Source organism: Plecotus auritus (genome assembly GCF_963455305.1).
Source record: "Plecotus auritus genome assembly, chromosome: 8".
Lineage (NCBI taxonomy): Eukaryota > Metazoa > Chordata > Mammalia > Chiroptera > Vespertilionidae > Plecotus > Plecotus auritus.
The window spans coordinates 71,421,734-71,434,021 of NC_137782.1; the positions used below are offsets into that span (position 1 = coordinate 71,421,734).

Genomic DNA, 12,288 nt, shown 5'->3' on the forward strand with positions numbered 1-12,288 from the left:
GCCCCCTGGTGGTCAGTGTGCTCCCACAGGGGAGCTCTGCTCAGCCACAAGCCGGGCTGATGGCTGAGAGCACAGCGGTGGTGGCGGCAGCTTCTCCCACCTCCTCGGCAACACTAAGGATGTCTGACTGCAGGCTCCTGGGCTGCCAGAGGGACGTCTGACTGCCTGCTTAGACCCGATGCCCCAGGAAGTGGGCCTAAGCTGGCAGGTGGACATCCCCCAAGGGCTTCTGGACTGCGAGAGGGCACAGGCCGGGCTGAGGGACCCCCTCCCAAGACCATGAATTTTCATGTACCAGGCCTCTAGTTCTATATAATAAAAGGCTAATATGCAAATTGACCGAAATGTGGAATGACCATTTGCTATGATGCACACTGACCACCAGGGGGTAGATGCTCAATGCAGGAGCTGTCCCCTGGTGATCAGTGTGCTCCCATGGGGGAGCACTGCTCAGCCAGAAGCCGGGCTCATGGCTGGCAAGCGCAGCAGCGGTGGCAGGAGCCTCTCCTACCTCCACAGCAGTCGGACATCCCCCAAGGGCTCCAGGACTGCAAGAGCACAGGCCAGGCTGAGGGACCCCCTCCCTCCCTGAGTGCATGATGGGCCTCTAGTATATATATAAAACATATCACAATTTTTATAACTTTATTGTTTACCATTCATTTTTTTAATAGTTTCTGAAGTCCTTGAATCTCCTGCAATTGGTGCATGATGTGTGTGTGTGTGTGTGTGTGTGTGTGTGCTTGTCAACACTTGTCTGGATAAGGAAACCACAGCTTTGGGGTAGAGGGGGTAAGTATAAGGGAGAGGGGAAGGGGAAAGGGGTGAAGGGGGGAGAAAATAGAGTTGGGATATAAAATCTCTTTCCATGTTAATCCTCAAAAACAAGAGACAATTAGCTGCTTTTCATCATGCAAGAGCAAAAGGTAACATACCCAATTTTGCAAACTAGCTAAATGATTCTGTGACATTTATGCCTTATGAAAAAATACTGAAAATGCCACTGGTAAGTTTATGTTGCTGCTCAAGTATTAAAGAGAGAATGATATCACTTTTACCATCTGTTATTTTAAAGTGTCAATAAGTGATGCAAAAAAGAATGAGAATAGCTTCCTTTTCTAACATCATGAAACTTCTAAATGCCCAAATTGTAGAATTATTTTCCACCAGTGTTAATTTCACAAGAAGACACAAAATATGTGCATATCATGGTTAAGAAGGATACACTGAGTGAATGTGTAAAAGAATCAAATTACTGTTCTTTTTAAAATGAACTCCAATGGGGTCAGACCATGTAGGATGTAGTAAGCTGACATCTACTCTGTTCTTGTCCTGTTTGCAAAAGAAAACACTGTTTTGAGTGGTTCTATCTATTTGCCTTTATGTGTCCTTTTGTTGGGGTGGGGAGGCACAATAATATTAGAGTCCCAAGTCTTACCCAGAAATCTCCAAGCAACTGCTGGGTCACATAAGTGGCACATGTCCCTAGAACTCCAAAATGTGCTTGTCAGAGCGAAGTGCAGAAAGATGAAAGCTGTCACTGAGAATGACCCTTTGTTGTACTTGTGGGAGAGGGAGATATAAAAATGTCATAAATGCCTTTAAAATACCCTGCTATTGTGTCACAACAGGCTACAATGTGAGGTCTGGTTGTTTTGTAGTCTTCATTTAAATCAGAATGAGAGATTTCAAATTGATTCCCTTCATCCCAGGAACCCAAAGCCACCACAACCCTGGCAGAAAATCTATTCTTAATTTCACATGATCAGCTCGATACAAGGTGAGGGATGAAGGGTCACCCATTCAGTTACACATCAAAAGAGGAACTGAGATGTTAGATAGGCAATGGTCTCTAATGTTCGTTGCAAAAAAACTCAAGTGGTTGATAATAAAACAGCATATGCCATCCTCCACAGAAAGTGGAATATATATATATATATATATATATATATATATATATATATACACACACACACACACACACACACACACACACACTGAGTGGCCAGATTATTATGCTCTCTGAACGCATAATAATCTGGCCACTCAGTGTATATCCTATATAATAAAAGGCTAATATGCAAATTGTCCCCTCAACCAGGAGTTCGACCAGCAGGCAGGCCGGCCAACCACCCATGTCCTCTCCCCCTGGCTAGGCTGGCCGGACCCCACCCATGCACGAATTCATGCACCAGGCCTCTAATATATATATATATATATTAGAGGCCTTCTGCATGAATTCGTGTGTGTACACACACACACACACACACACACACACACTGAGTGGCCAGATTATTATGTGTTCAGAGATCATAATAATATGGCCACTCAGTGTATATATATATCCATGTTTTCCCTTTAAAGTTGAATAGAAGAGAACAATCCAGGTTTGTGGGAAAGGTAGCAGAGCAAACTCATTCCCAGTATCTGTGTCCTATCCCCAAACCACTCAGCACACACACAGGCTGGGAAAACTCACGGGAACAGAGCACCATGTGGTTCACACAAGCGGTGAGGTCCAGTTCACAGCTTGTAAGCACCACACACAGCCTTTTATGGTTCACACAGTTTCTGGAATTCCTAGGGTTGCAGAGGGGGTCCATCTGCTTTGCTGCACACCTTGGCTCCCTCTCGGAGGCCTCCACGGGGCCAACTGTTTTGGGTCCATTTTTGCACCCGTGCAACCCACCAGCATTATGGAGGCCAGGCCCATGTGTGTCCATTGGAATGTAAGATCCCCTGGACAGGAACTTTCTCTGTCTGGCTCATCGCTCTGTCCTCAGCATGTAATACAGTCTCTAGCCTATCAAGGTCCCTAATAAGTGTTGGTAGTTTAATTAACTAGCATGGGTTGAGGGGAGATAATGGGAGAGGAAGGCTGTACATAAATGGAATAGGTGGTCACCTGAGCATTGTGCCTTAAGGAATGCTAATAGGCACCAACTCCATAAGCCTAACAAGGGCCTGGCATTTCCTTGGTTAAAGTGACCTATTTGGATTAAGGTGTTGTCTTCAGGAGACAACTAATAAGCAAACTATATTACCTGGTGAACAGAGTTGGCGTGGGCCCAGGAAGGGCCATCTACTAAGAGCAGAAAACTGAAAGGGCCAAAGTATTAATGACTGAAAAAGATGCAGAATGTTAAGCCCCTCCTCTACTCTTAGCCAACTTTTCCCTTCCCACAGCTCTTCCACCATTTTTTCAGCTCATTTAGTTTCGAGGAAAGGTCTGAGACAAAGTCAAGGCTGCCAGAGGTTTGGGGGAGGCCCCAATGTGCACCCCATTCTCAGGCTCCTGCACTGATTTGTAGGTGAATCTGTGCTGCTTGCTAGGGAACACCTTGGTTAGAATGATTTCATTTCTCCTAATTTATACACAGAAAAGTGATTTTGAGTGATTTTGCTCTAGACTAAAGAAAAAAAAAATCAAGAAGAAAAGTAGATTCTTTCCCCTGGATATTTTCTGCCTTTTTCTATTTAATTTATCACCATCAATGAGCACCCGCTACACTCATTGGCTTTACTAAAGGCTATCATGTAAAATGGATGAGCCTGAAAAAATGTGTATTCAGGGCTCTTCTCCCCTCCTCGAGTAAATAAACCATTTTTGTAACTGCTGAGAGATAAAATACTCCTTTAAAGTTATTTTCCTTTCTGTTTTTATTACAAGCAGAAAACATAAACCATGACACTCACCATCCTGTGCTTTGAAATATGAAAGTTAAGGGAAAACTGACTTGGGAAGAGAGAGATGAAGCTCTTTGGATCAGAGATGAAACAGCAAAGTTGAAAGATTAATGCTCTATAGACAAATTGGAATCTAAAGTGAAAGTTTAGACAACAGTCATCAAAATGAATGGTAAGAGGCAAGCCAGCAGGATGGGAACATTTGAGGCAACAATCTGTTCTGGCTCAACCAGAGAAGATGATTATCTCGCATTTAATATCTTTCCTACACGTGAGCAGACTCTCGCTGTCCTACTCAGAGAAAAAGACAATGGAGCGATCACAATTCAGCGCTGTTTTTTTACACATAGTTAAATTAGTTATCCACATAATTCCAAGTGGGGATACTTAAAGTTGGCTTTTTCAGTCAATTGTTCAATATTCCCAGGCTTAGAATACTTTAAAATAATTTAAAAGCCCAAGGTTTCTCCCAATCCCAAAATTTTCCCCTTCTCTATTAAGCATAGACAAATAATTCCACATCATCGACATTAAAACTAGAACTTATTTTTGGTAGAATCTCTTTGTATAATTTTAAAACATGATTTAACAATAAATATGTTTTCTTACCTGGAAAATGCCGCCATATTATCAGCCAGGGTTTCCTGATCATTTGCTCCAGACCTGTAATAGTCATATATAGACTTCTGAAGAATCGACTTAGCATGTTGTTCATAATCGCTGATACAAACTAGCCGGGTGAACATTTTCACGAGTTATTGCAAGCCCAAGGTTGGTTTATTTGTTTTCCTGTGTTGCCTTCTACATCTTGACAATTCTGTTATTTGTCAATTATTAATAGACTTTTTCCAAAGTTCAGATTTAGTTCTCTGGTGTTACATTAAGTGAGCAAACATATGCTTAGACTTTGAGATTTCATTTGAAATGATCTGCCAAAGAAGAGCAACGCCTGTCCTAAGCCACGAGAATTGGGGTTAGAGAGCAGCAAAATTTCTGTCACATTAAAAAGGCAGAGGAATGAGTTAAAAATCAACAACTTAGAGCTAAGTACTTGCATGAACCTGTGCTTGGCTTGGCTCAGTTCTGCCTACGGGTGCTTCTTCCACACAGTGTGTGCCTTTGCTCCTTCCTTGGTACCCAGAATAGGCGGCCATCCATTTTCCTGCCACATGTGGATCGTGCACATGTCATGTGAAAAAGAGTTTATGCAACAAGTGGGGCCTCCAGTAAACACAGATGTCTACACAATCTGAAATTTGGCTGATTGTGAACATTTGGCTTTAAGAAGGAACCTTAAGGTCAAAGACGTAGCTAATTCTTACAAAGTCTTATCTCGCTCTGGAGTGGTTGTAAGGAGGTGCCATTCCTAAGGACCCTGTGGTCAGTCTATTTCAGTTAGTCATGGAACACCTGGCGAACTCTCGCATTGGTCAGACACGATTCACAAAGCAGTGGCTTTGACATCAGTCCGTCCTGGGTTTCAATCTAGGAGCCTCCACTTAAAGCTAGCAGTTCAGCAGCTGCAGTCCGTCTGCAGGCAAACTGACCCCTGGCAACATAAGAAACGTTCAAACCTGTAGAGAATTTTGATGAGTTTCCCTGAGCCAAACTGACGACAATTACTAGGAAGCAAAATCTCAATGGATTGAGAAAATGCTCCAGAGAATGGCAGTTTTGCACCTTATTTTATACATCACAACCAAAGGAAGAGGCCTGAGGAGGGTTATATGAAATCCACTGGTGATGAATTAGGGGAGTGGGAGAAAGAAAAGCTGGGAAACCTCTGGGATTGGATAAAAAGTAAAATGGAGAGACATTTCCTTTTACATTGGTGGGTACAGGAGGGTTAACTAACATTTACAGTGCATAGAGGTGGTATGCAAGGAACAGGATAACGAAAGGTTAAGTGGTTTTTCCCTCTGGTGGGAGATTGTGCGCAGGGTCTGGAAAAAAAAAAAAGATTATTCAGACATTCCAAAGGTATGTTATCTTAGATGTAAAAAAGACAATAGAGGGGCTCAGTTAAGGTAAAGATTGACCTTTGTCAAGGAATATGCCTGCCTAAGACATGACTACCCACCATGACACCCGTTTACTAGTAGTTAAGTAGTTTTCATTTCAGACCATCCTATGTGGTTACCTCAGGTCTCTGAGTGTGTAAGGATCCCCATGCAGGCCTCCCCTGAGCTTATCAGGGTTAGTACGTGGCCCCTTTTTCATCCACACCCCTTTAGTCCAGTAACACTTTGGCAAGATGGAGAGCAAAGGAGGTATTTTGTTTTAAAGAGGCCTGAATTTTAAAACTAAATGAATTCCACTCTCCTTCTGTTTATTGCAACCCAACAGCTGATTTGGATGGAGTACCACATTGAGGATACACTAACATGTAGTCCCCACATTGCTTAATTGATCTCTTAGTGGAGAGAACTAAAAGTAGTGGTTGGAATTTAGAACAGTTTTTGTTAATTGCACATGTAAATACCACACATTGTTTCAGAGACAATAACTTCTGTAAAACTCCTCTCTAGGCCTCAGTGAAGTTGAAACCGCAGAACCAGCTCAACATGGTCCTATTCTGTTTCGAACAAGATACTGAGTTGCCTTTCAGAGACAATGGGCCAAAACTGCCAGCCATGCAACCAGAGCATGCGCAGAGGAGAGAACTTGAACCGCCAGCTGCACTCGGAACCAAAATTGTACCTCCCACTCCTCAGAACCAAAAGACCAGGACAGGACCTGAATTTGAACACAGGAAACCTTTCAGAAGGAAAGGGTCCCTTGTGCAGGAAGATCCGGGGCTTTTAAGATTTTTACTTTGTCGTTGGTGTTTGCCAATTTAATTATAATGTGCCTTGGCGTCGGTCTTTTGGGGTTCATTTTGCTTGGGACTCTGTGAGCTTCTTGGATTTGTGTGGGTTTTTTCTTCCCTATATCAGGGAAATTTTCTGTCATTATTTCTTCAAAGAGGTTTTCTATTCCTTGCTCAGCTTCCTTTCCTTCTGGAACCCCTATTATGCGGATGTTGTTTTGTTTCGTGTTGTCCCAAAGTTCCCTTAGACTCTCCTCCTGCCTTTTAATTTTTTTTTCTAGAAGTTGCTCTACTTGGGTATTTTTTTCCATCTTGTCTTCTAGCTCACTGATGCGGTCCTCTGCTTCTTCTAGTCTACTCTTGATGCTTTCTATTGAGTTCTTTACAGCAGCGATGTCATTTTTCATTTCTTCTTGGTTCTTCTTCATTTCCTCTTGGTTCTTGCTCATATTGTCGAATTTGTCTTCCATTCTTTTCAGCCACCTTATGACCATTTCTCTGAATTCTTTTTCTGGAAGGTTGCTTGCCTCCATTTCGTTTACTTCCTTTTCTGGTGATGCCTGCTTTTCTTTCATATGCGGGCTGCTTCTTTGTCTCCCCATGGTCTCTCTTCTCTGGGTGTCTGGTTATGTAGTTCTCTCTCTCCTGGGTTGATTTAAAGGCACAAAATACAGCACTACCAGGTACAACTCACAAGGCACTGAACAGGAATGTATTCACGATATTAATAACCTCCAATAAAGGTGACCACCAGAGAAAGGCACATTAGGTGATAGGAGAGAAAGAAGAAGAGGAAAAAAGAAAGAAAGAAAGAAAGAAAGAAAGAAAGAAAGAAAGAGAAAATGAAATTGGGAAAAGGGAAAGTAAAGAGAAAAAATAAAGTAAGAGAGACAAGAAAGTGACTAAGAGAGAAAGGGGAACAGACTATATATATTGGGGATAAAACTCCAATAGAACAATCACTAATCCCAGCAAATGCCAGCAACAAGTGCCTGGGGATTAATACAAACTACAACACCAGCTAATATGGCGTGAGGCAAGGGAAAGCTGAAGCACAAAACAAACAAAAAAATAAACAAAAGAAGAATAAGCAGAACAATCTCACAAAAAAGCATAAAAATTCGATATAATCTACATTCAAGCAAACAACCACAAAAGGACAGAGAGAAGGACAAGTTTATGGATAGCTCAGACAGCGAAGGGAGAGGTGTATGTGACTTGGAGCAGGGGATTGGAGATTAGATATGTAAGTAGGGTGAAATTTTAACAAGGGGTAAACAGAAAGAATAGGGAAAATCTAAAGCAGTAAAAGGGTAAGATAAACAGGACACTGAAAAGGGGGAGGTTAGGAAGAGAGTGATGGCCTAAAGGTAGAGTTGAGATAGAGTAAAACGATGCTAAAGGAAAGATAAAAATAGAATGTAGAACCCTAATCCCAAAATAAAATGAAGAGAAAATAAGATGACACTTAAAAAAAAAAAAAAAAAAAAGATAAAATAGCAGTAGTAATAATACGGATTGAAAATAAAAATGTAATAATTAAAAAGGTAAAATCAAGTGATGAAAAAAGAAAAAAAAAGTTTCTTGATTACAAGATGCAAAAAATGAAAATAAAAAAAATAAAAAAATAAAAGGTAAAAATAAAATGTGAGGTAGTGAAGGTCATTCACTTCCTCTGTTTTTCTGTTTGGCACGCCTGTTTCTCAGTCCAGACAGTATTGCAGTTCCCTGCGATCCACTGCTCTTCGGTGTTGTAAGCCAGTCCTGATTTTAAGCAGGCGGTGTGTCTTAATTTCTCGTATTCCTTTATTTTTGGTTACACAAGAGTCAATTTGTGATTCAGCCCCTGGGTGGCAGTGTTTCTGGATTGACTTCCGGGTCTATCTATGGCCTCTCTAGGCAGTGTTAGAGCCTTCTTTCCCTGTGGCACTCGCTACTGGTTTGTGGGAGTGGGCTCCCTCAGAGCTGACTCTCTGATGGTCACTCCCTGCTCCGATCCCCAGGTTCCAGAAAAACAACTTTCCCCTGCAGTCTCCCAGGGTGTCCCCAACTGGGTGATCCTATGTATTGGGCTTAGTAATCAGAAGCAAGAATTTCAAGAGGAAAAAGCCCAGTTGTGCGAACTCCGGGACTGCGCACCCAGGGAACGCAGGGGCTGCGCGTAAGTCTGGACTGCCTGAAATTCTTAGGGTGTCCCTGCACTTCAGATCAAAATGGGTTGCTTTTTAGAGTGCCCTTCTCTTAGCAGCTCTGAGGACCCCTTTCCACAATCACAGATCACGCCAGCCCCTACAGCCACGGATTTTTCTAGGCACAGACTTCCCTGGTCCTCCAGCTCCCGCAAAACACGCGTTCCTCTCTCCCGCCGGGACCAGAGACCTCACCTTATCCCAGGCGAAATCTGACCTTTCCGTGGTGGAGTGTAGAGCTCCTCTGAACCCGTGTGTTTGCGCCAGTTGGGGAGCGTTGTTCTGGGGCTCGCAGCTGTTCCTGGGGTGCCGCCGTTGTGGATTCTCAGGCTTCCGATAAGCTCCACTTTCCGGATCAAGATGGCGCAGACTCCGAGGCTTTTCTTTTTCAATGAGGTGTAGAGTTGGTAGAATCTTAGTCATCTCCACCATTCTAGGCACTAGAAGGGGCTGTTTACAACATGGCAAGCATCAATGTCTAAACCACCAGGAAATCCCAGACAGCCACAGAGAGCGCTTCTTACAGGGTAAACTTATTTCACTGTGTCTTTACTTTTCACTTTCCTGATGACTAGTGACTTTCATCACCTTTTAATATGTTTACTGGCCTTTTAATTTTCCACTTTTTGAAATGCTCGCTCATGTCCTTGGATATTTTTTGTACTTGATTATTTGTTGTTATTGACTGGTAGAGTTGTGATTTTTTTTTTACAGATACTTTGTGGTTATACATGTATAAGGCACATTTTAACTAACTTTTTGACTTTTGCTCACATACAAATAATGCCAATGTCAGCCTCAAAGCTGCATGATTAAAAGCATGTGGTTAGATATTCTCCATTTTCTTTCTTTCCCTTCCTTCCTCAGTCTCTTTCTTTTTCTCTCCCTCCCTGTCCCCCTTCCTTTCTTTCACTTTGTTTTTATCTTTAATTTAGTTTCCTTTTCCTTGGTCGTCTTCTTCTTTTCTTTCCTCTTCCTCCTCCTTCTCTTATTTTCCCTCATTTCTTCCCCCTCCTGTTCTAAGTAGAACCAAGGCCTGGCCAGCAAGTTGCTTCTCACTAGGTGTATTTTTTTTGCTAGTTCACCCACTGAAAGTGTTTCCCCCTGAGCTCTTGGCTTTAAGCTGGGATGAAAGGGTATGCAAGTGTTACAGAATTCTGAAAGGCCCCCTCTTTCATGCTGTGCCACAGGGCAGGATTTTGCAAGCAGTCTCCTGGGAGTGCCCTGAAGATGTTGAGGAGGGGTGCAAGGAGTTTACTTGTGTTTCTTCAGGACCTTGAGTTAACCTCTTTTGGGGATCCCCCTTGAAAGTGGTAAGGTTTGCCTTCTGTTTCCCCCAAGACTCCTGAGGCTATTAAAATAGAGCTCCAATAAAGGGTGCAGAACATGCCCTCGGGGGGAAAGGAGCTTTAGGACTCTGCCTACTGCTCTGCTCTCCTGCTCTCCCCTGGTATTTGGTCTGTTTATTCCATACTGTTTTAGGAACATTTTGATGCCTTTAGAAACATGTGTGTTATACTTAAAATAACTATTAAGTACTTCAGCAGGATGATTTGAATTGACGTATTTTGGATCACTCAGTATGAATATGGGTGACTAATCATTGGACCACTAACGACTGGTCACCAATTACTGATTCAGTTTTGTTTTATCCTACTATCCCAGAACTAGTATGTGGCAACAGCGATTTTCCTTGCAGGAAGGTATACTTCCTCCCACTGTTCTTTCACTGGTCGTGTGGTCCTTCAGGTTCCCATCTTTATATAGGAGTCCCTAAGGCTTTGTCGCCTCACGCCATGTAGCTATAAACTCCAAAACACTCAAGGGACAGGGCTGAATAGATGTCCTTTGGACAACCTTTGGCTTCAGGATCATTTACCAGCCTGCTGGGCTTTTGCTTGGTTTTTAAGTTTCTTGTGTGTTTTTTGTGGGGGGGTTTTTGGTGTGTTTATTTATTTACCTATTTGGCTTTCTTGAGAATAGCCATTAGTTTCTTGTGCATTTCAGCAACACATTATAAAATATGCTTTTCAAATTTTATCTCTCATCTGTAGGTGTTTTGTGACATTTTTTAGTAAATCTAATCCACAATATTTTCAAAAACTGAAGTCTATGCTTTTTCTTTCATCATGGGTCTTCTATCCTACGGAAATTAAATTTTATAATGGAGTCAAATTTATCAGTAGTTTTAGTGGTGGCTTGGGCTCTTTAGTCTTATTTAGGAAATCCTCCAAAGGTCATAAAGGCATTCTCCATCTGGAACTGATCTGCGTGCCCTGCGGTAGTCATTATTTCTCTTCAGCAAAGAGGTCTCTTTGTCTTCCAGACCCGCCTTAGGATTGTGTGCCCTGATTTGCTTGTGGTAAGGTTGGGGCATGAGACCTGTTCTGGCCAGAGAACCATGGGTGGAAGTATAATGTGTCACTTCTGGGACAGAGAACTTAATTGCAGACTGAGACTGTCTGGGGCTCTCTCTTCCTCTCCAACAATAACTAGCAACATTCCAAATAGTGGCTCCTCCATCAGCCTGAGTTCCAAACATGAGCATGAGCCTCGAGCCAGTTCAAAATGGCTCAGTAGTGTTAGCAAAAATAAACCTTCGTCATTTTAAGACACTGAAATTTTGAAGATTGTATTACTGCAGAATAGTCCAACCAATAATCTAACTTAAAAAATTATATTAGAGAAGGAAAAAAATGTTGGGTGTTTTTGTTAGGGGGTGAGTGGTAGGAAAACTTTTGTCAAAGGCAAGAAGGATGAAAATTCATGCCTTGCAGTGGCAAAACCATTGCTATTCATGTCACTTTTAATAACTTGGAAGGCAGATCATGTACTTAATGAATATGTAGCCCTAAGGGAAGGAACTTGAAAGCAAAGTATGTAGCATGAGTCGGCTACTATTTGCTACATTGGGTGAATTATTACAAGAAAAATATATAAGTTATAAAGACTTGGTTTATAGAGAGGAGAAAAAATATTCTCTAAAGAGAAAGTCCAGAAATTTGAGGACTTGAAATGCTTATAGAGACTACTGGTTCTCAAGTCTTATCAATAAAATATGAATTTTAAAAGGTGTTTGAATGATAAAGAACATTTCAAACTCAGTTCTTTGCAAGGATCAAATCTAGGACACAGCAGTCACACTCCTTATTAACACAAGTAAATAAAGGAAGCCATCTCAGAGCAAAGCCCAAATAAGAATGTGCTGCTAAATAAATCCTTTCAACTGGACAAGATGGATTGGAGAGAAGAGTAAAATCATGTGGCTGATATACCCAAGGTGTGCTGTTCTAGTTAGTCAATGCTATATGGCAAATCATCCCAAATTTAGTGGCATAAACATCCATTTTATTATACTCATGGATTTTGTAGGTAAGGAATTTGGACAAGGCAAGCAAGAATGACTTGACTCTATTCTATGATGTGGGGCCTCAGATGATATGAGATGAGTGGATCAGGGCTAGAATCATCTACAGGCTAATCGTTCACATATCTGGCACCTGGTTGGGATGTCTCAAGGGCTAGGGTCAGCTGGGACTGTCACCTGGAGCACCTACTATGTGAAGCTTCTTCATATCGCTAGGACTCCACTGAGTGGAGATC

General features: G+C 42.0%; 1 protein-coding gene across 1 annotated transcript in view; it reads right to left on the minus strand.

The window, feature by feature from the left end:
• Positions 1-4,465, minus strand: part of HAO1 (hydroxyacid oxidase 1) — a 63,726-nt gene extending 59,261 nt beyond the window's left edge. The window contains exon 1 of the mRNA XM_080685587.1: positions 4,297-4,465. Coding sequence (XP_080541713.1) covers positions 4,297-4,433 — 137 coding nt within the window. The 5' untranslated portion in view covers positions 4,434-4,465. The remainder of the gene's footprint in view (positions 1-4,296) is intronic.
• Between the last annotated feature and the right edge of the window lie 7,823 nt (positions 4,466-12,288).